Here is a 23860-nt window from a genome sequence, read left to right as displayed (position 1 = left end):
CTTACGGGCCTTTCCCAACAATGCAGAGACAAAAAAAGAGAAATAATAGAAAAATAATAACACGAGGAATAAATACACAGTGAGTAACGATAACTTGGCTATATACATTTACATTTACATTTTAGTCATTTAGCAAACGCTCTTATCCAGAGCGACTTACAGTTAGTGAGTGCATACATTTTTCATACTGCCCCCCCGTGGGGTACCAGTATCGGGTAGATGTGCAGTGGTACGAGGTAATTGAGGTAGATATGTTGGGTGAATTCGGAATAAGTGGGACACATTTTGCATTTCCTTTTTCTGTAACCTCTTTCGACATTTACCCAACATACAGTATTAGCCCAACACATGATACATTAACATTTCTGAAATCCTCAACACTGAGTCAAAACCATATTTTCAGTTTGCATTTGATAAACTGGGACACCATTATTATAGTCCTAATTGTACCCCAATGACAATTAAATTAAATTGTGTATGATTAGGAAACTTCTGAGGATTTCAGAAATGTATGATGTGTTGGGCTAATATATTGGGTATACACTGAGTGTACAAAACAGTAAGAACACCTTCCTAATATTTATTTTGTCAGACCAAGAAATAAACGCGTCAGGATTAAGCTGATGTCCTACTCTTTCTGAATTCACCCTACATATAGGTAGGGAAAAGTGATTAGGCAACAGGATAGATAATAAATAGTAGCAGCAGCATATGTGATGAGTCAAAAGTGTTAGTGCAAAAGGGTCAATGCAGATAGTCTGGGTAGCTATTGGTTAACTATTTAACTAACTATTTAGCAGCCTTATGGCTTGGGCGTAGAAGCTGTTCAGGGTCCTGTTGGTTCCAGAGTTGGTGCATCGGTACCGCTTGCCCGTGCGGTAGAAGAGAGAACAGTCTATGACAAGGGTGGCTGGAGTCTGACAATTTTCTCTGACACCTCCTGGGATAGAGGTCCTGGATGGCAGGGAGCTCGGCCCCAGTGATGTACTGGGCCGTATGCACTACCCTCTGTAGTGCCTTGTGTCTGATGCCAAGCATTTGCCATACCAAGCGAGGATACAACCAGTCAAGATGCTCTCAATGGTGCAGCTGTAGAACATTTTGAGGATCTGAGGGCCATGCTGAATCTTATCCGCCTCCTGAGGGGCTGAATGTGTTCTGTGCATGAAAACATTTTTTGGTTAGTGTGACATCATTGTAGTGTATGTGGTCTGGTTTGTTAGATGGGGTGACCCGTTGAAACTCATGAAAAACCGGCATATGAAACCCTAATAATAAGGCTTTCATTCTGTCAATTATATAATTCAACAATCTAGCTTTTGGTGTTTGAAATGAATAGTTATTGGTAGTGTTTTAAAATATAATAACCATTCATGTAAACAGTTGTTATATTTTATGAAATCAGATTTATAGCACTTCCCATGAATGGTGTTTGAATAGTGGGACAGGGATCTATAAAAATGCACAAAATGAACCTTTAATCAATTTAAATGTATTTTCCTTCATTAGATATTATATAATACATTGAAATATGTTGTTTTAGTTGTTCATAACATCTCTGAATCGATTTTTTATGCTATATAGGTGACAGCGGAAGGGATTAGAGGGAAATAATAAGATAGGAAAGGAAAGAAATGAAGCACATGACATGTAAGTAAGGGGGGATAGAAAAGAGGCTACATTCATGAAAGGGGACTGAATTTGGGGGACAGTAGAGGTGTTTCAGGATCAAGTAAAAGCTGTGCAGACTCCTTTAGCTAGATTTTCACCAAGAGCCTGGAATGTCCCCAAATCAATTTCCCAAGGGCATGGAAAGGGTTTTGTAAAAAGGTTATTGTCACATTTTTGTAAAAACAGAGAGTGTGTTATCGGATCAAAATCTACAAGCTTCTACAAAGTCTTATTGATGAGTTCATAACAAGTGTGAGGTGAAGTAGGACCCTAATGTAAGGTTATTATATTACAAAGTGGCATCAAACCGGCTATCTTAAGTAGCCTACAAAGTATTTTACTCTATTTGATATTTTGTATGTTTTATTGTTCCACTGCACTGCTTTTATGAATTGAAAACACTTATAAAACACTGTCCATCAATATATATAAATAAATGCTGCGAAATGACCTGCATTAAAAATGCATGGTGACGATGATACATTGTAACAATCAATGTTACGAGATGTACGACCTTGTACAATCAGCAAGTTGCAACAATGTATCTCTGACTATTTCAGAGCACGACGCTTTGCAGCAATCTGGAGCTGCAGACGGCAAGCTGTCGCTACGGCAACAACACATTCGCCAGTGATTGGTTCTTATCCTTACGAAAAGCACTGTAGCGCTATGGGGGAATCTGGAAAACGACTGAAATTTAGATGAATTGACAGAAGGCTTTGTCTGTCTTTTTACATTTCATGTTTATGAGAACTGAAGATATAGATAACGTTTTGTTGGAGACATGGCTGAGAAATTTGATAACCTCGAGGAGCATCTCGAGAAGTTCATTGAAAATATTCGACAGATGGGAATCATCGTTAGCGACTTCCAACCTAGCAGTCAAACAGGACTCAACCAAAAACTGTAAGTGATGATAGTTGGCTAGCTAGCTAGGTGTTTCTAGTATTACTAGCCATCATAGCTAGCCACTTAAATATCTGACTACTAACTCCCCAAGTTATCAATACACCACAGTTGTTTAAAAAAGACTAATGGGTTAGCCAATGGCAATGCTAACTAGCCTCCACATAGCTAGCTAGCTAGTTAGCTACTTTGGTAGCTAGCTAGTACAGTCAATCAATGTCACAGACACACAGCAGGGTATAAAATACTTAACATAGTCAGCAATTAATCAGTTAATTAATCTAACTGTCAGTAATGTTGAGGTAGGTAGTTTTATGGTAGTTGTAGATTATTTTGCCTGCTAGTTGTTGAAATGTCTACTCGATCCTGTGCATTTTAGAAACTACATGATCACGGGACTGCAGGACATCGAGAAATGTCGCCAGCAGCTACATGAGATCAACGTTCCTCTCGAGGCTTTCGAGTGAGTAGACGTAACTACCAACTTATACATACACCGGCCATTTCTAGCTCTAGTTTACTGTGAGCATCATGTAACTTTTGAAAGCCTGGGGAAGTTATCCTCAGGAATACGACAAATTGGGTGGAGAGTACGGTGGAGTCTAGATGGAAACTAGTTACGCGTTGCCACTTCAAACCAATCACAGTTTGCATGGGTGGCACTGGAGCACCAAACATATTGTGTTTTCTGAGAAAAAATCTGACGTGCAACAAGCGAGCATGCATGCATACTATACTAAACAAATGCTGCATAAGCTATAAGACTTTGTCTGACACGGTAGGAAAAGGGACACAGATAAAACAGGAATTGCCTCTCCTGAGGAGAAACTGAGTAGTTATTTATTCTCAGAGCCAATCAAATGCGAGTGTTGAATGCCAGCGCTCCCATTCAAATGCAAAATCCAATACTGAAGTTCTCCAGACTTCCAATAGTCGAGTCAACAAGATGAGATTTGGAACGATGGTGATGTGAGACTATGGTGAGCTTAACAGAAAGTCACCCTTGTACCAGCTCTTTCTCACCCTCAGACCTCCACTTGGCCACAGACCCTCCAGCCTAACTCAACCAATGTAATGGTTTGCCTTATGTTGTCAGATACATAGACCAGGGTCGTAACCCCCAGCTGTACACTAAGGAATGTCTGGAAAGGGCCCTGGCCAAGAACGAGCAGGTCAAAGGCAAGATTGACACCATGACGGTAAGTGGCAGTAAATTGAAGCCTAATAATGACATAGAAATAGATTCAAGAAATTACTTAATGACAAGTAGTCTTGGTTACACTTTACTCAAAGCCTGCTGGTATAATGCCTTAGGATTATAATGGATTGTAAGATGTGTCATAAGCATATATAATCCCCTTATACTGTTTTATTACCATCAGGACCATAATGGTTCTTGCTAAATAACAGTAATTAAACTTTAGCTTCAAACTCTGACCCCTCTGTTCTGTCTCTGGTTGCAGAAGTTCAAGAGCCTGCTGATCTCTGAGCTGGGCAAGGTGTTTCCAGAGGAGATGACCAAGTACAAGGCTATCCATGGAGATGACCCCCCATCATAGTGACCCCTGACCTTTAACCCTGGCCCCTAACCCCCACTGCTCAAAGCCACAGTGAGGTTTCACAGGGCAGGATCAATGAGTCAGCCAGATAACATGTATTAATATTCAGCGAAAGTGGGTTGTTGACATTAAGAAATAGCCTAGTCAGAGATAATGAGACAGCGGTAGAGGTAGTAGGAGGATAAATTCTTTGTTTCTGATGTGGGAAGAGTAATGTGGCAAAAATGCTCCATGGAAGGGTCCAAAATATTGTGGACAAAAAAAAAAGACAATCATCATAAATGAGCTAGAGCTGAGGACTGGATAGTAAGAACTGGCAGCCAAGAACCTATTGCCTTTTTCGAGTTAATATTTTTGTTGTACTGGAAATATGGCATTTTCTCAGAATCTGATATCTGGCTAACTGTTTCCTCCTGCTGTGTGAGATCCCACCTACAAAATGTATATAATGTTTATACTCATACATAACCTTTTTGTAAAGATTAAAGATCATTGTACCACACTGCAGATCTGGACTGAGACTCAAGGTCAAGTAGCTAAAGGTATCTTGTACATGGTCAACAAACTAGTCCAGAGGTTTACAACACAACAAAACGTTGTTTTGATTGGATCTTGTTTTTCTTTTTGTTTATTTTGCAAATAAATGAGCTTGTGTTTGAAAGATTAGTGTGATATTTACTGTCATGTTAGCGCCTTGTAGGCCACAATTCAGAAACAGGAACTTGATTTACAAAGTCTGTATAAGAGATAAAGGCCTCAATAATGTCCCATTCTATTCTTTCACCCAAAGGTCAATCACTATGGACATTACATTATCAGAGTTTGTGTTCAGTGGTTATTAAAGAAGGAAATGGAAGAAAATATTTTGAACCAACAGAGATATTCAATGTCTGTTTTTTTGTTTTCTACCCACCTACCAATAGGTGCCCTTTGCGAGGCATTGGAAAACCTCCCTGTTCTTTGTGGTTGAATCTGTGTTAGAAATTCACTGCTCGATTGAGGGACCTTACAGATAATTGTATGTGTGGGGTACAGAGATGAGGTAGTCATTCAAAATCATGTTAAACGCTATTATTGCACACGGAGTGAGTCCATGTGACATATGTGACTTGTTAAGGCCTCCTGTAGCTCAGTTGGTAGAGCATGGCGCTTGCAACGCCAGGATTGTGGGTTCGATTCCCACGGGGGGCCAGTATGAAAAATGTATGCACTCACTAACTGTAAGTCGCTCTGGATAAGAGCGTCTGCTAAATGACTAAAATGTAAATGTTAAGCAGATTTTTAGGCTTGTCATACCAAAGGGGTTGATTACTTATGGTCTCAAGACATTTCAGCTTTTAATTTAGAATTAATTTGTCATAATTTCTAAAAACATAAATCCACTTTGACATTATGCCAGTGACACAAAAGCTCAATGTAGTCCATTTTAAATTCAGTCTGTAGCACAACAAACTGCGGATAAAGCCAAGGGGTGTGAATACTTTCTGAAGGCACTGCAGGTATCGACTTCTCAGCCGATGAGGCTGCCATCAACCTTCACAATGCCCTGAGGTCACAGTTGATTAATTCCACTTAGGTTCTCCACAATGCAGGTGCGTGTATTTGTTCCTTGGATGCCTGGTTACTTAGTAGTTGGTGCGTAATTGACAGAGCCCTCAGTGCTCTTTAGTGACGCACAGACGTGACGATGCAACCTGTCCTTTGTGTCCTCAGGGGAAACGGGTGGCGTCATATGTGCGTGTACAGAGGGCAGGTAGGTGGCTGATGTCATCAAACGGACACTATTCTCTCTGCTTCTTTTCCTCATCTTCCTTCTCTTTCTCCTCATCTCTCTTCCTCCCCTACTTCGCTTTGTCCTTTACTTGTACTACGCCGTCAGCATCTCCTCTCCTCTTCTGGTGTATTTTCATCACCTGCTAACCTCTCCCATTTCTCAACAAGTTTTAAAGGAATTGTCAGTGACAACGCATCATAGGCCAGGAGTAAACCTTTCATCCCCAGCAACACAGGGAAAGGCAGAGCGAAAGGTTTTTAATGTAAATGTACTTTGGATGTTTTTGTTCAGTTTATTCTTATTCACTTTTTATTTCCGTTTGCGTACATAGATGAAAATAGGTGTGGCATTTCTCTAGCTGAATAGAGTGGTGCTGGCTGTGTGTGTGTGTGAATTCTTGTGAGATAAGTTTTACTTTCTTCCTCTACCTCCTCTTCATGTGCACTCAGGCTAGTCGCCTCCGAGGTGAACATCCTCGGCCGTTACCTAGGTTACCTACCTTCTCTCCTCTTCTCTTTTATGATGGCCACATTCCTTTTTATTTTATTTTTCTGTCTTCAGCATTCCCCCAGGAGTGAGACAGTAGCATTTTAAACACTGAATGCTATCTAGTTCAATGAGGGTACTGAAAAAAAAGTTGGCTCGGAGATTCGAACCAGCGAGCGACCCTTCAATTACTGACCAAACGATCTTAACCGCTAGGCTACCTACCGCTACCTACAATAGAGCCCCCCCACCTCAAACACACAAGAAACAGCCATCTCCTCCTCGATAAGGGTCAGAAGGCAGTCACAGTCCTTCTGTTACTATGGTAACACCCCTCCCCCTGTCCCCGGTCCCTGGCTAGATGCAGAGACAATGGCCCGTGCCTTGTGTGTGTTTAATTGCATATTCAGGGTGAAGTCAGTAGGTGTGTATTGCCCAGCTGTGGTGTGTATTTGTTATTCATATTAGAGCCCTAGAGGACAATGGAGGCAGCCAATAGAATCAGCTTTGATGAGACCGACACACACACACACACACACACACCAGCCTTAGAATAGAAGGTCATCAGGTCACCTGAGAGGCAGTGAGGATCTCTAGGATCACTTTACCTATTCAGTTACCAGTAGTAGAGACAGCTAGAATGACAGTTACCTAGTACGTCTATGGTTCATTTACACACTAGCTGTTAACATGAAGGAAAAGGACACCTCTACCATGGCACCATTCTGAAATGTCCTTGCTTAGAGGAGAGCGGGGGAGAGCGAGAGAGAGATCTGACTAAAAATACTTTAATCAGTTATAGAACCCATTGCCCTTTATGGTTGTGAGGTCTGGGGTCCACTCACCAACCAATAATTCACAAAATGGGACAAACACCAAATAATAAATAATGCATGCAGAGCAGAATCAGGCCGATACCCGTTAATGATCAAAATCCAGAAAAGAGCCGTTAGATTCTATAACCACTTAAAAGGAAGCAATTCCCAAACCTTCCATAACAAAGCCATCACCTACAGAGAGATGAACTTGGAGAAGAGTCCCCTAAGCAAGCTGGTCCTGGGGCTCTGTTCACAAACACAAACAGACCCCACAGAGCCCCAGGACAACAACACTTTTAGACCCAACCAAGTCATGAGAAAACAAAAAGAGAATTACTTGACACATTGGAAAGAATTAACAAAAAAACAGAGCAAACTAGAATACTATTTGGCCCTACACAGACAGTACACAGTGGCAGAATACCTGACCACTGTGACTGACCCAAACTTAAAGAAAGCTTTGACTATGTACAGACTCAGTGAGCATAGCCTTGCTATTGTGAAAGGCTGCCGTAGGCAGACCTGGCTCTTAAGAGAAGACAGGCTATGTGCACACTGCCCACAAAATGAGGTGGAAACTGAGCTGCACTTGCCAAATGTATGACCATATTAGAGACACATATTTCCCTCAGATTACACAGATCCACAAAGAATTTGAAAACAAACCCAATTTTGATAAACTCCCATATCTACTGGGTGAAATACCACAGTGTGCCATAACAGCAGCAAGATTTGTGACCTGTTGCCACAAGAAAAGGGCAACCAGTGAAGAACAAACAACATTGTAAATACAACCCATATTTATGCTTATTTATTTTCCCATTTGTACTTACAACACTGTATACAGTGGGGAGAACAAGTATTTGATACACTGCAGTTTTTGCAGGTTTTCCTACTTACAAAGCATGTAGAGGTCTGTAATTTTTATCATATGTACACTTCAACTGTGAGAGACGGAATCTAAAACAAAAATCCAGAAAATCACATTGTATGATTTTTAAGTAATTCATTTGCATTTTATTGCATGACATAAGTATTTGATCACCTACCAACCAGTAAGAATTCCGGCTCTCACAGACCTGTTAGTTTTTCTTTAAGAAGCCCTCCTGTTCTCCACTCATTACCTGTATTAACTGCACCTGTTTGAACTTGTTACCTGTATAAAATAAACCTGTCCACACACTCAATCAAACAGACTCCAACCTCTCCACAATGGCCAAGACCAGAGAGCTATGTAAGGACATCAGGGATAAAATTGTAGACCTACACAAGGCTGGAATGGGCTACAAGACCATCGCCAAGCAGCTTGGTGAGAAGGTGACAACAGTTGGTGCGATTATTCGCGCAAATGGAAGAAACACAAAATAACTGTCAATCTCCCTCGGCCTGGGGCTCCATGCAAGATCTCACCTCGTGGAGTTGCAATGATCATGAGAACGGTGAGAAATCAGCCCAGAACTACACGGGAGGATCTTGTCAATGATCTCAAGGCAGCTGGGACCATAGTCACCAAGAAAACAATTGGTAACACACTATGCCGTGAAGGACTGAAATCCTGCAGCGCCCGCAAGGTCCCCCTGCTCAAGAAAGCACATATACAGGGCTGTCTGAAGTTTGCCAATGAACATCTGAATGATTCAGAGGAGAACTGGGTGAAGGTGTTGTGGTCAGATGAGACCAAAATCAAGCTCTTTGGCATCAACTCAACTCGCCGTGTTTGGAGGAGGAGGAATGCTGCCTATGACCCCAAGAACACCATCCCCACCGTCAAACGTGGAGGTGGAAACATTATGCTTTGGGGGTGTTTTTCTGCTAAGGGGACAGGACAACTTCACTGCATCAAAGGGACGATGGACGGGGCCATGTACCGTCAAATCTTGGGTGAGAACCTCCTTCCCTCAGCCAGGGCATTGAAAATGGGTCGTGGATGGGTTTTCCAGCTTGACAATGACCCAAAACACACGGCCAAGGCAACAAAGGAGAGGCTCAAGAAGAAGCACATTAAGGTCCTGGAGTGGCCTAGCCAGTCTCCAGACCTTAATCCCATAGAAAATCTGTGGAGGGAGCTGAAGGTTTGAGTTGATAAACGTCAGCCTCGAACCCTTAATGACTTGGAGAAGATCTGCAAAGAGGAGTGGGACAAAATCCCTCCTGAGATGTGTGCAAACCTGGTGGCCAACTACAAGAAACGTCTGACCTCTGTGATTGCCAACAAGGGTTTTGCCACCAAGTACTAAGTCATGTTTTGCAGAGGGGTCAAATATTTATTTCCCTCATTAAAATGCAAATCAATTTATAACATTTTTGACGTGCGTTTTTCTTGATTTTGTTGTTGTTATTCTGTCTCTCACTGTTCAAATAAACCTACCATTAAAATTATAGACTGATCATGTCTTTGTCAGTGGGCAAACGTACAAAATCAGCAGGGGATCAAATACTTTTTTCCCTCACTGTACATAATATGACATTTGAAATGTCTTTATTCTTTTAGAACTTCTGAGTGTAATGTTTACTGTTAATTTTGTTTTGTTTATTTCACTTTTGTTTAAATTGAGCCCTTAAATTGAAATTGAATTGAGAGAGAGAGAGAGAAACATTCAAACAGAGAGGAGATGAGAGAGAAAGGAGACGAGCTAGATGAAAGAGAGGGGGATTGAGAGAGAAAGGAGAGGAGAGAGCTGGGAAAGAGAGGGGGATTGAGGGAGAAAGGAGAGGAGAGAGATGGGGAAAGAGAGGGGGATTGAGAGAGAAAGGAGAGGAGAGAGATGAAAGAGAGGGGGATTGAGAGAGTGACTGAGAGAAATGGGGAGAGAGATACTATGCCTAGGGGGTGTAGTATTGTCCAGTGAGGAGGATGGGACACTAAACGTTAAATTAAACCTATAAATTACCAGTTAGCTGTCGTCTGCACACCCAGACTGCACTGATAAATCACATTACTGTCAAACAAAGCAATACTGTGTAGGAGAAAGTGACTGATTGCACCTTTATTGTTACAAATGGTACTAATACATGGAAGGATATCTTTATTTCAGGATTGTGCCTGCTCTATCAGTATTTCTAACAATTTTTTTCTCTCCTCCACTCCTCTCCTCTCTCTCCTTGACAATCCTCTCTCTCTCCCTCCCCATCCCTCTCTCCACCCTGCCCAATGGTCCCCATTTAATCTACAATCAGAGAGATTTGCTAAGGAGCAGTGTGTGCAGGGTGAACCAAAGGAGAGAGGGAGGAGGAGGAGGGGAGAGACAGTCAGACACAGAGGGAGAGGTTGTAAAATGAGAGAGAAAGAGAATGTATAAAAGGATCCTATAATTTCCCTCTGGTTTAATTATCTACCTTTGTAGACAGCTCTGCTCTCGCCCTCTCTCCCTCTGTGTGTGTGTGTGTGTGTGTGTGTGTGTGTGTGTGTGTGTGTGTGTGTGTGTGTGTGTGTGTGTGTGTGCGTGTGTGTGTGCGTGTGTGTGTGCGCTCGATTGTATGTGTGTGTGTGTGTAGGTGTTAGGACGCTGCTCCCCGTATCGGCATTAAGTGTGGTTTAATAACACTGAATGGTCTGCGTTTGCAGCACCTGTCATTGTAAGAGCGTTGTGCCAGTAACCGAAAGGTCGCTGGTTCTAATCCCCGAGCCGACTAGGTGAAAAATCTGTCGATGTGCCCTTAAGCAAGGCGCTTAACCCTAATTGCTGATGTAAGTAGCTCTGGATAAGAGCGTCTGCTAAATGACAAAAATGTAAATGTAAATGTAATCCCACCATAACACACACACAACACCCCCCTACACACACACACACTACTGGATGAATGGAGGGGATAGATTACTTTCATGCTTCTCCAACGCTTTGTGTTGATGTGATCAGATATGTCATTTCAATCATTTTGATGATGTATACAGTGGGGAAAAAAAGTATTTAGTCAGCCACCAATTGTGCATGTTCTCCCACTTAAAAAGATGAGAGAGGCCTGTAATTTTCATCATAGGTACACGTCAACTATGACAGACAAAATGAGAAAAAAAAATCCAGAAAATCACATTGTAGGATTTTTTATGAATTTATTTGCAAATTATGGTGGAAAATAAGTATTTGGTCAATAACAAAAGTTTTGTCAATACTTTGTTATATACCCTTTGTTGGCAATGACACAGGTCAAACGTTTTCACACACTGTTGCTGGTATTTTGGCCCATTCCTCCAATGCAGATCTCCTCTAGAGCAGTGATGTTTTGGGGCTGTCGCTGGGCAACACGGACTTTCAACTCCCTCCAAATATTTTCTATGGGGTTGAGATCTGGAGAATGGCTAGGCCACTCCAGGACCTTGAAATGCTTCTTACGAAGCCACTCCTTCGTTGCCCGGGCGGTGTGTTTGGGATCATTGTCATGCTGAAAGACCCAGCCACGTTTCATCTTCAATGCCCTTGCTGATGGAAGGAGGTTTTCACTCAAAATCTCACGATACATGGCCCCATTCATTCTTTCCTTTACACGGATCAGTCGTCCTGGTCCCTTTGCAGAAAAACAGCCCCAAAGCATGATGTTTCCACCCCCATGCTTCACAGTAGGTATGGTGTTCTTTGGATGCAACTCAGCATTCTTTGTCCTCCAAACACGACGAGTTGAGTTTTTACCAAAAAGTTCTATTTTGGTTTCATCTGACCATATGACATTCTCCCAATCCTCTTCTGGATCATCCAAATGCACTCTAGCAAACTTCAGACGGGCCTGGACATGTACTGGCTTAAGCAGGGGGACACGTCTTGCACTGCAGGATTTGAGTCCCTGGCGGCGTAGTGTGTTACTGATGGTAGGCTTTGTTACTTTGGTCCCAGCTCTCTGCAGGTCATTCACTAGGTCCCCCGTGTGGTTCTGGGATTTTTGCTCACCGTTCTTGTGATCATTTTGACCCCACGGGGTGAGATCTTGCGTGGAGCCCCAGATCGAGGGAGATTATCAGTGGTCTTGTATGTCTTCCATTTCCTAATAATTGCTCCCACAGTTGATTTCTTCAAACCAAGCTGCTTACCTATTGCAGATTCAGTCTTCCCAGCCTGGTGCAGGTCTACAATTTTGTTTCTGGTGTCCTTTGACAGCTCTTTGGTCTTGGCCATAGTGGAGTTTGGAGTGTGACTGTTTGAGGTTGTGGACAGGTGTCTTTTATACTGATAACAAGTTCAAACAGGTGCCATTAATACAGGTAACGAGTGGAGGACAGAGGAGCCTCTTAAAGAAGAAGTTACAGGTCTGTGAGAGCCAGAAATCTTGCTTGTTTCTAGGTGACCAAATACTTATTTTCCACCATAATTTGCAAATAAATTCATTAAAAATCCTACAATGTGATTTTCAGGATTTTTTTTTCTCAATTTGTCTGTCATAGTTGACGTGTACCTATGATGAAAATTACAGGCCTCTCTCATCTTTTTAAATGGGAGAACTTGCACAATTGGTGGCTGACTAAATATTTTTTTTCCCCACTGTATGTAATCATCTATCTGTAATATATCTGGGGGAAAGTGCCAGGTATGCATAAATGAAGTCTAGGTTAATTCCATAAGCTTAAACAATGGCCGTGAATGATACCAACAATGATTCTCACATTCTATTAATTATTTTGTCTTCAGACATTCCGCCTCAGGCTGTTTTGGCCTGACGCTGAGGGAATTTGGGATATCATTAACTGGGAATTTGGGAATGTGATTGTACACTGAGTAAGTACATTTACATTGACATTTTCGTCATTTAGCAGACGCTCTTATCCAGAGCGACTTACAAATTGGTGCATTCACCTTATGATAGCCGGTGGGACAACCACTTTACAATATATATATATTTTTTAAGTATACCAAACATTAGGGACACCTTCCTAATATTGAGTTGCACCCCCTCCTCCCTTTTGCCCTCAGAACAGCCTCAATTTGTAGGGGCATGGACTCTCAGCCAGGTCACCCGTGATACAAGTCAGTATTTGACATCCATCCATGTCTGAGGATGTTGGGAGATGACGTAGAAACCAGCCACTAGGGGCAACAGTGAGCGCTGTTACCTTCAAGTAGGTTTCGGTTTTGCTAGTGCGTTGTGGATGGACATAAGCATCTGATTCCAAAGGCTGCAAGTTCAAATCCAACAATAGAAAGTTGATTTTTATATTTTCGTTTTAAGCCTATCCCAAACCCTTACCTTAACCATTCAGAGTTAATGCCTAACCTTAAGAATTTTGAGTTAATGTCTGAACTTAACCGTAACCTTAAAAATCAGAAGTTAATGCCTAAACTTAACCTTAAACACTTCGAAATTTGACGTTTGGAACAACTTTGAAATTGTATTTTTGAGAAACATGGATAAACATCTAATTCTGACTATGAGAGCTGGTAGGGACTCTACAAGGTGTCGAAAGCGTTCCACAGGGATGCTGGCCCATGTTGACTCCAATGCTTCCCGTAGTTGTGTCAAGTTGAAGTGTTGAATTTCTTGACACAAACCGGTGCACCTGCTACCTACGACCATACCCTGTTCTAAGGCACTTAAATATTTTGTCTTGCCCATTCACCCTCTGAATGGCACACATACACAATCCATGTCTCAAGACTGAAAAATCCTTCTTTAACCTGTCTTCTCCCCTTCATCTACACTGATTGAAGTGGATTTAACAAGTGACATCTATAAGGGATCTTAGGTTTCACCTGGATTCACCTGGTCAGTCTATATCATGGAAAGAGTAGGTGTTCTTAATGTTTTGTACACTCAGTGTATGTGGGTCCTTTTGGGGGAAAAGGCCTCTGCTTTGCTCCGTAGGCAACCTCCCCATGAAAAGAAGGGATGAATAGAGGGGTGTCCCAAATGGTTGAATAAAATGTAAATTGGTCTCCACTACGGTCAGCTGTTAGCCCCGCCCACTATTGTCCTCAGAGACAACACACACACACAGTCCGGCCTCAGGAAACTGCCCACCACGCCCAGGCTTTGTCTGGCCATGTGGCCCCCACTGCTGTGCTCATATGTGGCACTTGGTAGGGACATCGCACGCACGCTCACACTCACACACACACACACACACACACACACACACACACACACACACACACAACCCCCAACAGACTGCGACACAGGCACATGCATGTACATTTCGCCATGAGCCAACCCTCTCCCAAAGGGCCAGGAGAAGAACAGACAGGACAGACAGAGAGAGAGACCACTGTTGTCTGAGGTGTGCTAGCAATAAGGTTGGGGTTGGATGTAGGCCTCTAAGAGTGGGAGGTGGGGTCATGCAAGTGTTCAGGGACATCACACACCTCACCATCAGCTGTTAGAGACCAGGGACGGTGGGGGTGGGGCCATGTTGAGTGTGTATAGGTCGTGTCAGGGTTTTGTGTGTGTGTGTGAGGGGGAGGTTGACCCCCTGGTATGATGGGGTTGTGATGGCCATATTGTTTCCGGCTCGTGCTGAGATCTGGCCCTGGCAGCAGATGTGGTGTTACACACAACATAATTAATCACTGTCTGCTGTGTGTGTGTGTGTGTGGCTAGATGGGTGTCTGTTGGTGTCCATGTGTGATTTCAGTTATTTCAGTTATATGTGTGTAAGCAGTTTTTGATGATTGAAGTGTGTGTGTGTGTGTGACTCACTAAGATCGGTTCATGTCATCCTAGGGACTGAAGGGGTGTAACAGGGAACAGCAGTCTAATTTAAATCATAGCTATGGGGCCGTTGTGACACCACCCTTATAAAACACACACACACACACACATACACACACACACATTCAAATGCTCATAAAAGGCACAGGAGGGTCATTACTAGTCTGCAACACTCCTCTCTCCTCCTCCCTCCCTCCTCCTCCTCCTTCTCACTCCTCCTCTCTCCCTCTCCCCCACCTCCTCCCCCAGTCATTATCTCTTTATCAACCATTTACCAAGCAGGTGCCAGCGCCTTCAGACACTAATAACACACGTACTGTATCTGTGCTAGTTTCCACCACCACGCCTTCATTAAGGCTTATATGTGTGGCATATGTAGGGATACTTGACAAAAGGCAAAATGCACATCCACTATTGTGTACTGGTAATCGGAAAATTGAAAAAGGCATGAAAACAAACAATTAGTTGACTCAGTTGGTAGAGCATGGCTCAGTTGGTAGAGCATGGCGTTTGCAACGCCAGGGTTGTGGGTTCATTTCCCACGGGGGACAGTATGAAAAAAACAAAAAACAAAATGTATGCACTCACTAACTGTAAGTCGCTCTGGATAAGAGTGTCTGCTAAATGACAAAAATGTAAAGGATTTACCTTTTAGGAGCAGGATTATTTTTGTTTTCTTCTCATGGTAGACATACTGTAGGGATAGAAATACGCTCTTAGAAAAAAAGGTGCTATCGAGTACCTAAAAAGGTTTTCGGCTGTCCCCATAGGAGAACCCTTTGAAGAACCATTTTTGGTTCCAGGTAGAACCATTTTGGTTACAGGTAGAACTCTTTTGGGTTACATGTAGAATCCACAGAGGGTTCTACATGGAACCCAAAAGGGTTCTACCTGGAACCAAGAAGGGTTATCCTATGCGGACAGCTGAAGAACACTTCTGAAACCTTTTTTCTAAGAGGTTACATTTGAAACTTTTTATGTAACTACTGGTCTATTTTGGGAGATTGGTGAGATACTATAAATGACCATCTAGTCACTGCAATGCCCACTCACGATTCCAACCCATGCAGTGCTGTATACTGGAGTTGTGATACAATATATACTACTCCAACCTATTTTTACAGAAGAGGATGAAAAAGGTGTCCACATGCTTGACATCAAACCCACATATCTTATCGGCCTACATGTTCTTCTTATATCTCATATTCTCCCACATACGCATATCTCTCTTCCTCTCTTCCTCCACCTCTCTCTATCCCCTCTCTCCCTCTCCTTTCACTCTCTCTCTACCGCACTCCCATCTCTCTCTCTCTCTTCCCTCTCCATCTCTCTCTTTCTCTCTCTTTTCATGTCTGCTTAAATCCTATGGTGATGATGGTGATGTTTGCCCAGGTCTGTGTAATGAGTATTTATTAAGTTATTCTACCAGAACTCATTACAATACTGTTGATTCTGGGTTTCCTAAAGATGAGATATACTAAGCTCCATACACTGTAGTGTTTGCAGTGTGTGTGTGTCCGTCTGTCTTATTGTATTCTTACCAAGAGCAGCATCGCTACAATACATTCACACTGACCTCAGACTGAAGTGGTGTGTCTGGAAATAGCTTCCTGTTGACAGCTTTGTCCCTTTGTTCTAGGTAGGACACACACATACGTCTAATGGAGGAGCTTAGGGAGAGGACGATGCTTGTGTCAGCCTGTCACATAATAGATTTGATCGTTGCGTCCAAAAGAGCATAGAGCCAAACCATCTCACACACACCCACACACACACACACCCCCCCCTCCCCCACTGTGAACATCTGCTGCTAGACACACACACACCGGCACACACACACACAAGATAAACGTAACAGATCAATGCGTCTTTTGAGACAGTTGCTTCAGACGCTCACAGTTTATGTTTGTGTGTGTGTGTGTGTATCAGATGGTATCTTTAGCTCTTATTATGCTGTGTTGTAAGGGTGATGCGCTTAATAGCCAGTGCTGGCTAGCAGGTGGGTCAGCAGAGGCAGAGGGAATTATATAAGATTATATAACTGAAGACCAGAGCAGAGAGAGTTTAACAGGAATACTGTCACTTCACTTCATGAAAGTTGTTTTATTTTTCTTATCTTTGATCTGCACGCTGAAGTAGAATCTTTGCTCAAGTCTCTCAGTGACGTCAATTAATGTGTGCATGTCAGCGCATGAGTGTGTGTGTCTCTGTGTGTGTGTGCTGGTATAGAAGTGATGGCTGTGTATTACTGAGTCAGTGGAGAGAGCAACAACACCTGTTCAAGGAAATGATGGATGCAGAACCCTATTCTCCCTGACAAGCCTAAACTAGGCCTCGATCCCTCTGTACCTGCCTGTGCCACTTTCTACCAGGCACAGACGAGGAAATACAGGAGTTTATTAGAGAGAGAGAGTGTGTGTGTGTGTGTATGCAATTTATATATAGATATACACTGAGTGTACAAAACATTAAGAACTCTTTCCATGACATAGACTGACCAGGTGAATCCAGGTGAAAGCTATGATCCCTTATTGATGTCACTTGTTAAATCCACTTCAATCAGTGTAGATGAAGGGGAGGAGACAGGTTAAAGAAGGATTTTTAATCCTTGAGACAATTCAGACGTAGATTGTGCATGTGTGCCTTTCAGACAGTGAATGGGTAAGACAAACAATGTAAATGCCTTTGAACGGGGTATGGTAGTAGGTGCCAGGTGCACCGGTTTGTGTAAAGAAATGCAACACTGCTGGGCTTTTCACACCCGTGTGTATCAAGAATGGTCCACCACCCAAAGGACATCCAGCCAACTTGACACAACTGTGGGAAACTGTGGGGTTGGGTGCAACTTAATATTAGGAAGGTGTTCTGTGTAGATCTGCGTGCAAGTGTTTTTATTTGCTTGTCGATAAAGTCCCATCATATAAACTACGCAAGAGGAAATAAATAATTGTTGCTTAGGCCAGTTCTTAGTCCCAAGTGTACCTACTACTACCTAGGAGGGGGTGAGGAGGGGGGTAGTTCTAAGTGCAGCGAAGCCGGACAAATTTAGATTGGCGTAAAAGTGCTGACTTTCATACGCAGTCAGCGCTTTGTGTGTTCTGTGGAGACGTGCTGAAATTAAGAGGAGAGTAAAAGAAAGTCTAAAAAGATAGCGAGAGTAAAGGGAGAAAAGAGGGTGAGCAGGTACAGTAGGTCTACCCCCTCTTAGTGCAGAACCTGTCTCCATCTCCTCTAACTCAGCAGAACCTGTCTCCATCTCCTCTAACTCAGCAGAACCTGTCTCCATCTCCTCTAACTCAGCAGAACCTGTCTCCATCTCCTCTAACTCAGCAGAACCTGTCTCCATCTCCTCTAACTCAGCAGAACCTGTCTCCATCTCCTCTAACTCAGCAGAACCTGTCTCCATCTCCTCTAACTCAGCAGAACCTGTCTCCATCTCCTCTAACTCAGCAGAACCTGTCTCCATCTCCTCTAACTCAGCAGAACCTGTCTCCATCTCCTCTAACTCAGCAGAACCTGTCTCCATCTCCTCTAACTCAGCAGAACCTGTCTCCATCTCCTCTAACTCAGCAGAACCTGTCTCCATCTCCTCTAACTCAGCAGAACCTGTCTCCATCTCCTCTAACTCAGCAGAACCTGTCTCCATCTCCTCTAACTCAGCAGAACCTGTCTCCATCTCCTCTAACTCAGCAGAACCTGTCTCCATCTCCTCTAACTCAGCAGAACCTGTCTCCATCTCCTCTAACTCAGCAGAACCTGTCTCCATCTCCTCTAACTCAGCAGAACCTGTCTCCATCTCCTCTAACTCAGCAGAACCTGTCTCCATCTCCTCTAACTCAGCAGAACCTGTCTCCATCTCCTCTAACTCAGCAGAACCTGTCTCCATCTCCTCTAACTCAGCAGAACCTGTCTCCATCTCCTCTAACTCAGCAGAACCTGTCTCCATCTCCTCTAACTCAGCAGAACCTGTCTCCATCTCCTCTAACTCAGCAGAACCTGTCTCCATCTCCTCTAACTCAGCAGAACCTGTCTCCATCTCCTCTAACTCAGCAGAACCTGTCTCCATCTCCTCTAACTCAGCAGAACCTGTCTCCATCTCCTCTAACTCAGCAGAACCTGTCTCCATCTCCTCTAACTCAGCAGAACCTGTCTCCATCTCCTCTAACTCAGCAGAACCTGTCTCCATCTCCTCTAACTCAGCAGAACCTGTCTCCATCTCCTCTAACTCAGCAGAACCTGTCTCCATCTCCTCTAACTCAGCAGAACCTGTCTCCATCTCCTCTAACTCAGCAGAACCTGTCTCCATCTCCTCTAACTCAGCAGAACCTGTCTCCATCTCCTCTAACTCAGCAGAACCTGTCTCCATCTCCTCTAACTCAGCAGAACCTGTCTCCATCTCCTCTAACTCAGCAGAACCTGTCTCCATCTCCTCTAACTCAGCAGAACCTGTCTCCATCTCCTCTAACTCAGCAGAACCTGTCTCCATCTCCTCTAACTCAGCAGAACCTGAACATACTGTAACTCTAGGTCTATTTCTATTTGGTTACTTAATGGTGCAGGGTAACATCATCAGTCTTTCTTCCCTCCATCCACCCCTCCATCTATCCCTTTCCCTCTACTCTCTCTCCTCTTCCTCATCACTCTCCTCTCCCCTCATTTCCCCTATCGCTCCACCCGTTCACCCCTCTTATCTTCTCCTTCCTTCCCACCCTGCCTCTCCCTCTCTCTGATCCTCTCTATACCTAGGCAGACAGACATACCTCAGTAGGAAGAGGGAGGCTGATGAAATACAGAACTCAGTAGGAAGATGGAGGCTGATTACATACAGACCTCAGTAGGAAGATGGAGGCTGATGACATACAGATCTCAGTAGGAAGATGGAGGCTGATGACATACAGATCTCAGTAGGAAGATGGAGGCTGATGACATACAGATCTCAGTAGGAAGATGGAGGCTGATGACATACAGACCTCAGTAGGAAGATGGAGGCTGATGACATACAGATCTCAGTAGGAAGATGGAGGCTGATGACATACAGATCTCAGTAGGAAGATGGAGGCTGATGACATACAGATCTCAGTAGGAAGATGGAGGCTGATGACATACAGATCTCAGTAGGAAGATGGAGGCTGATGACAAGCTTGTTCCAGTTCTATCTCATCCCTGACATATTCAAGCATATTTAAGATGACCAGGCTCTCACTGAAGCATGTCCAGGGCTTCAGGGGTTCATTATAGGGTTTGGGTCAGTTCCATTTCAACTAATTCAGTTCAATTGCTCAACCTTGGTTGGGGTCAATTCCATTTCAACTAATTCAGTTAAATTGCTCAACCTTGGTTGGGGTCAATTCCAAGTAAATTCATTCAGTCCATTTTAATTAATTCAACTCCACCATAGATTGAGAGTAACCAAAGAGCTTTTACAATAAGCTGCTTCACAGGCCTGTCACTCAGGACCCATTCATCCCTGTAGCCTGTGTTTTGCCTTCACCTATCTGTTAGGACAGGCTGTATAATCCTCTTTGCTGTGAATGGGAACACACTCATACACACACATGGTTAAAGTGCACACACACACACTTGCAGGCAGGCAAGCAGGCATGCGCACACACACAGGCACACACACAGAAGCCCATACAGGGAAATCCTTTAGATGGCTCCCTTCTTCATTCTTCATCCTGTGTAGTAGCCATTGAAATGAGAGCATACAGGGGAAGAACAAAGTAATTCGCGTGTGTCACCATAAGTGTCTCCCTTCATCCCCTCGTGTAATATGTAACTGAAGGTTGAGGAGGAACCTTTCTTCTTTGAAAATCAGTTGAGACGATGAGTCACTTGTTGCCTAATCCTCTGTGTCTGTTCTCTTCTGAGTCTCACAGAGACTGTCTGGGCAACAATCTACTATAGTTGTTACAATCAAATAATTACAACCCTGCTTCTCCAGGGAGTCAATTTCAGAACAACACGTAGATGTTAATAGTATTGTCATCAATCCCTCTGGCTTTGTTTCATATTAACGCCTCAAAGCCCTAAAACGTCACCAACATCAAACAATCTGTACAACGTTAGCTACAACCCTCACAACACAGCCTGTAAATAGATACAGTGTGAGTCATGCATAGTAGTGTGTCCATAGATGTGTTGACGTCGAAAGTTGTCACACACATGCACACACACGCCATCCTGATGTCATAACGTTGTCTTTACGTTCTATTCTAACCTCAGAGGACTTCTTTATTTAGAAGGTAAGAGATCATCCCTCATTAGCAGGAGGATTAAGACTGTGTGTGTGTGTGTGTGCGCGCCCAGGTCCATGTGTTAGTGTGGTAATAGGTTGGCAGAGCAGTGGGTCGCAGACACAGCACCTTTGAACCGTAAAGACGTAAACACACAAAGTAGGAATTGGGCTACAACAACAACAACAACAACAACAATCGTATGCTCTGCATCTTTGTGGTTCACTTAATTGACCCCCTGCCTTCCGACTGTATCTGGTTCTGAAAAAGATGGACCCAAGACAAAAGACATGAAACGGACCGGAGCGAGAGAGACACAGCGACACAGAGAGAGGAGAGACAGAAAGAGAGAGAACGGATCACTTCAAATTAGATAATGGCACAGTCATTTGCTGCTAGCACCATGACGACAACCATACTCAAATCTTTAACTCTGTGTGTGTGTGCGTGCGTGTACGTGTGTGCATTCGTACTTGTGTGTGTAAAAACCTTGTGTAGTGGGGTGTAAAGTGATTAAATGTAAGTAAATTAATCATTGAATAGGATAAAACTAGAGCAGTAGATTGGTGTGAACAACTACCTCCTCCCTCCTCTTCAATTATCGAACATTGCCCTAATCTTTATACTGTATACATGCCTCCTCAAGGGGCAGGTGTGTGTGTGCGTGCGTGTATGTGTGGATCCGTGCTAGAATTGTATTGTGAGGCTGTGTATGCGTGCTTGCACGCTCCTATGTGTGTTGCTCTTTATCTTGAAGTTGAAAGGCCTATTCCGCTGGGGGTTGGGTCTCTAATTCAGGTTAACAGGGTTACAGGAGGTTGAAGGAAAGGTTCCTCTCTTTCTCTCTCTCTCTCTCTCTCTATCTCTCTCTCTCTCTCTCTCTCTCTCTCTCTAAGCCAGGAGTAGACACACAGAGCTCAGTGCTTACGTGTTCCTCTATAGGTCAAGAACACACAGCTGCAAGAAGCTGTGTACATTATGGATAATGTAAACAGTTTACAGACACGATATGTACAGTTATACACACTGCAAACATACAGTATAAGTTGTGTTTTTCCCTGATCCAGTCACACACTATTTCAAGGTCAGCTGCCCCTTAAAACCAACTTCGCTGGTTTTAAACGGACTATGTGGCATCGATATGAGTCCAAAACATGAATTGTAGTGTCAAAATGGACTACAAAGTATAAATAGGTCAGTCAGTCTTGTCTCGTCCAAAACTGAGTTTTGTAAGTGAGTTCATCACGACTTACTGGAGGGTTGCGTATGGATTACTTACATTCCCACTTTTGCCAATGATGCCCAATAATTGTGCAATGCGCACACATTTTGCTCAGCAAATAGAAGGGAAAATTTGCTTCCATGAAGTTGGTTCAAACTTCCAATGCATTTCAACAATATTGCCAGATGACCAGGAATAGATTACATCCGACATGGTCACTTCTGCTGCCTGTCAACCGTCAAAACACTGGTGTTGGTGAGTACTAGAGGTCTTCACGGATCCAACTGTACCCGAATGCCCGAGACCCGATCCGGGACCCGAGTGGGTCCGGATCCAGAATTCTAAATAATGTCACAGTTCTGGGTCAGATCTGATATGATTGTCATGGGTCTCGGGTATGTGTAATTTTAACTTAATTGTCTGGAAGGACCCATATTGATCCGAACGCTACTGCTGCAGTGGAGAGAGAGAAAGAGAAATTGCATAATTTTGCTGCTTCTCTTTGCTTTTCACGAGAGTGGCGCATGTAGCTTGTTGTTGTTGGCCAATCATAAGTCATCAAAGCGGCAATAGGCTACAGTCATAGAGCCTCTGTGTTAGGATATTTTTTTTTTGGAGATATCTAATCAATGGAAGATGGAATTAAAATGATGGAATTAAAAGTTAAAGGAGAAGGACAGGCTACAGCAACCAAGAGCCAACAGGTAGGCTGCTACTTTATATTCTGAATGGAGTTGTTGTTGTTTGTAACTGTGTAGGACGAGAAAGTGCATTCAGCCTCAATTAACCTAGCGAGTTAGTTAGCTAGCTTAAATAGCTTCTCCCGGTTTGATGCAGTCAAGACAGGTACTACGTAATCATATTGGATGATAAAAACCTAGCTATGTCCAGTGTTGCCAACTTAGCGACTTGGTCGCTATATTTAGCGAATATTCAGACCCCTCTAGCAACACATTTTCAAAAAAGCGACTAGCGACAAATGTTGTGACTTTTTCTGGTGTTATTGGAGACATGAAAGCACGTATCGTTCTTACTCTTCTCAACGAGCAGCGGGTGCTGCCGTGGGGGTGGGGGTGGGGGTGAGGCCCCACCCCCGTCCCAAAGCACCCAGTCCTTGTGCAGCTTTTTACTCACTTTTGTCTCTCCCACTGTTATTCCTCTCTCCTACAGCGTCCATCACAATTACATGCACATGGCCAATTATTCAAATTAGGTGATGGCGTCATTTAGCGACTTCTAGCGACATTTAGGACAGCCAATAGCTACTTTCCTTACTGGCTATGTCAGCTATCAGTCTACTATAGCGCGAGTCGGCGTGGTTGGTTGCGGTCTCTCCCTCCTTCCTCCCTGTTCCCCTTGTCACTCGCTGACACTCACAGTAGCCTACACACAGCACAGCCCCTGCTACCACTTCTCTCTACCTTGCGCCTTATCACCTCCGGTTAATAAAGTATCTTAAAAATATAATTTTCTGCTGCTTCCCTCACTCGGACCGGGTCTGGATACGACTAGGTCTATACGGAACGGTTCTCTATATTGTACAAATGTATTTATACATA

At 43.4% G+C, this 23860-nt stretch overlaps 1 protein-coding gene across 1 annotated transcript; it reads left to right on the top strand.

Moving 5' to 3' along the window:
- Positions 1-2289: 2289 nt before the first annotated feature.
- On the top strand, positions 2290-4797 carry LOC121586591 (mediator of RNA polymerase II transcription subunit 10). Its single transcript, XM_041903404.2, has 4 exons — positions 2290-2577; positions 2957-3040; positions 3674-3776; positions 4041-4797. Exons 1-4 carry the CDS (start codon positions 2456-2458, stop codon positions 4134-4136), a joined length of 405 nt encoding a protein of 134 aa, XP_041759338.1. The 5' UTR covers positions 2290-2455; the 3' UTR covers positions 4137-4797.
- Positions 4798-23860: the final 19063 nt, after the last annotated feature.

This window comes from Coregonus clupeaformis, chromosome 17, assembly GCF_020615455.1.
Source record: "Coregonus clupeaformis isolate EN_2021a chromosome 17, ASM2061545v1, whole genome shotgun sequence".
Classification (NCBI taxonomy): Eukaryota; Metazoa; Chordata; class Actinopteri; order Salmoniformes; family Salmonidae; genus Coregonus; species Coregonus clupeaformis.
The sequence above is the reverse complement of the archived record's forward strand: the minus strand, read 5'-3'. Positions and strand labels throughout refer to the sequence as shown.

Bases quoted from the DNA above. Each gene is read 5' to 3' on its own strand.
- LOC121586591 (XM_041903404.2), top strand. From the start codon at position 2,456: ATGGCTGAGAAATTTGATAACCTCGAGGAGCATCTCGAGAAGTTCATT. The intron at 2,578-2,956 runs GTAAGTGATGAT...TGTGCATTTTAG, and splicing joins ACAGGACTCAACCAAAAACT to AAACTACATGATCACGGGAC. The intron at 3,777-4,040 runs GTAAGTGGCAGT...CTCTGGTTGCAG, and splicing joins GCAAGATTGACACCATGACG to AAGTTCAAGAGCCTGCTGAT.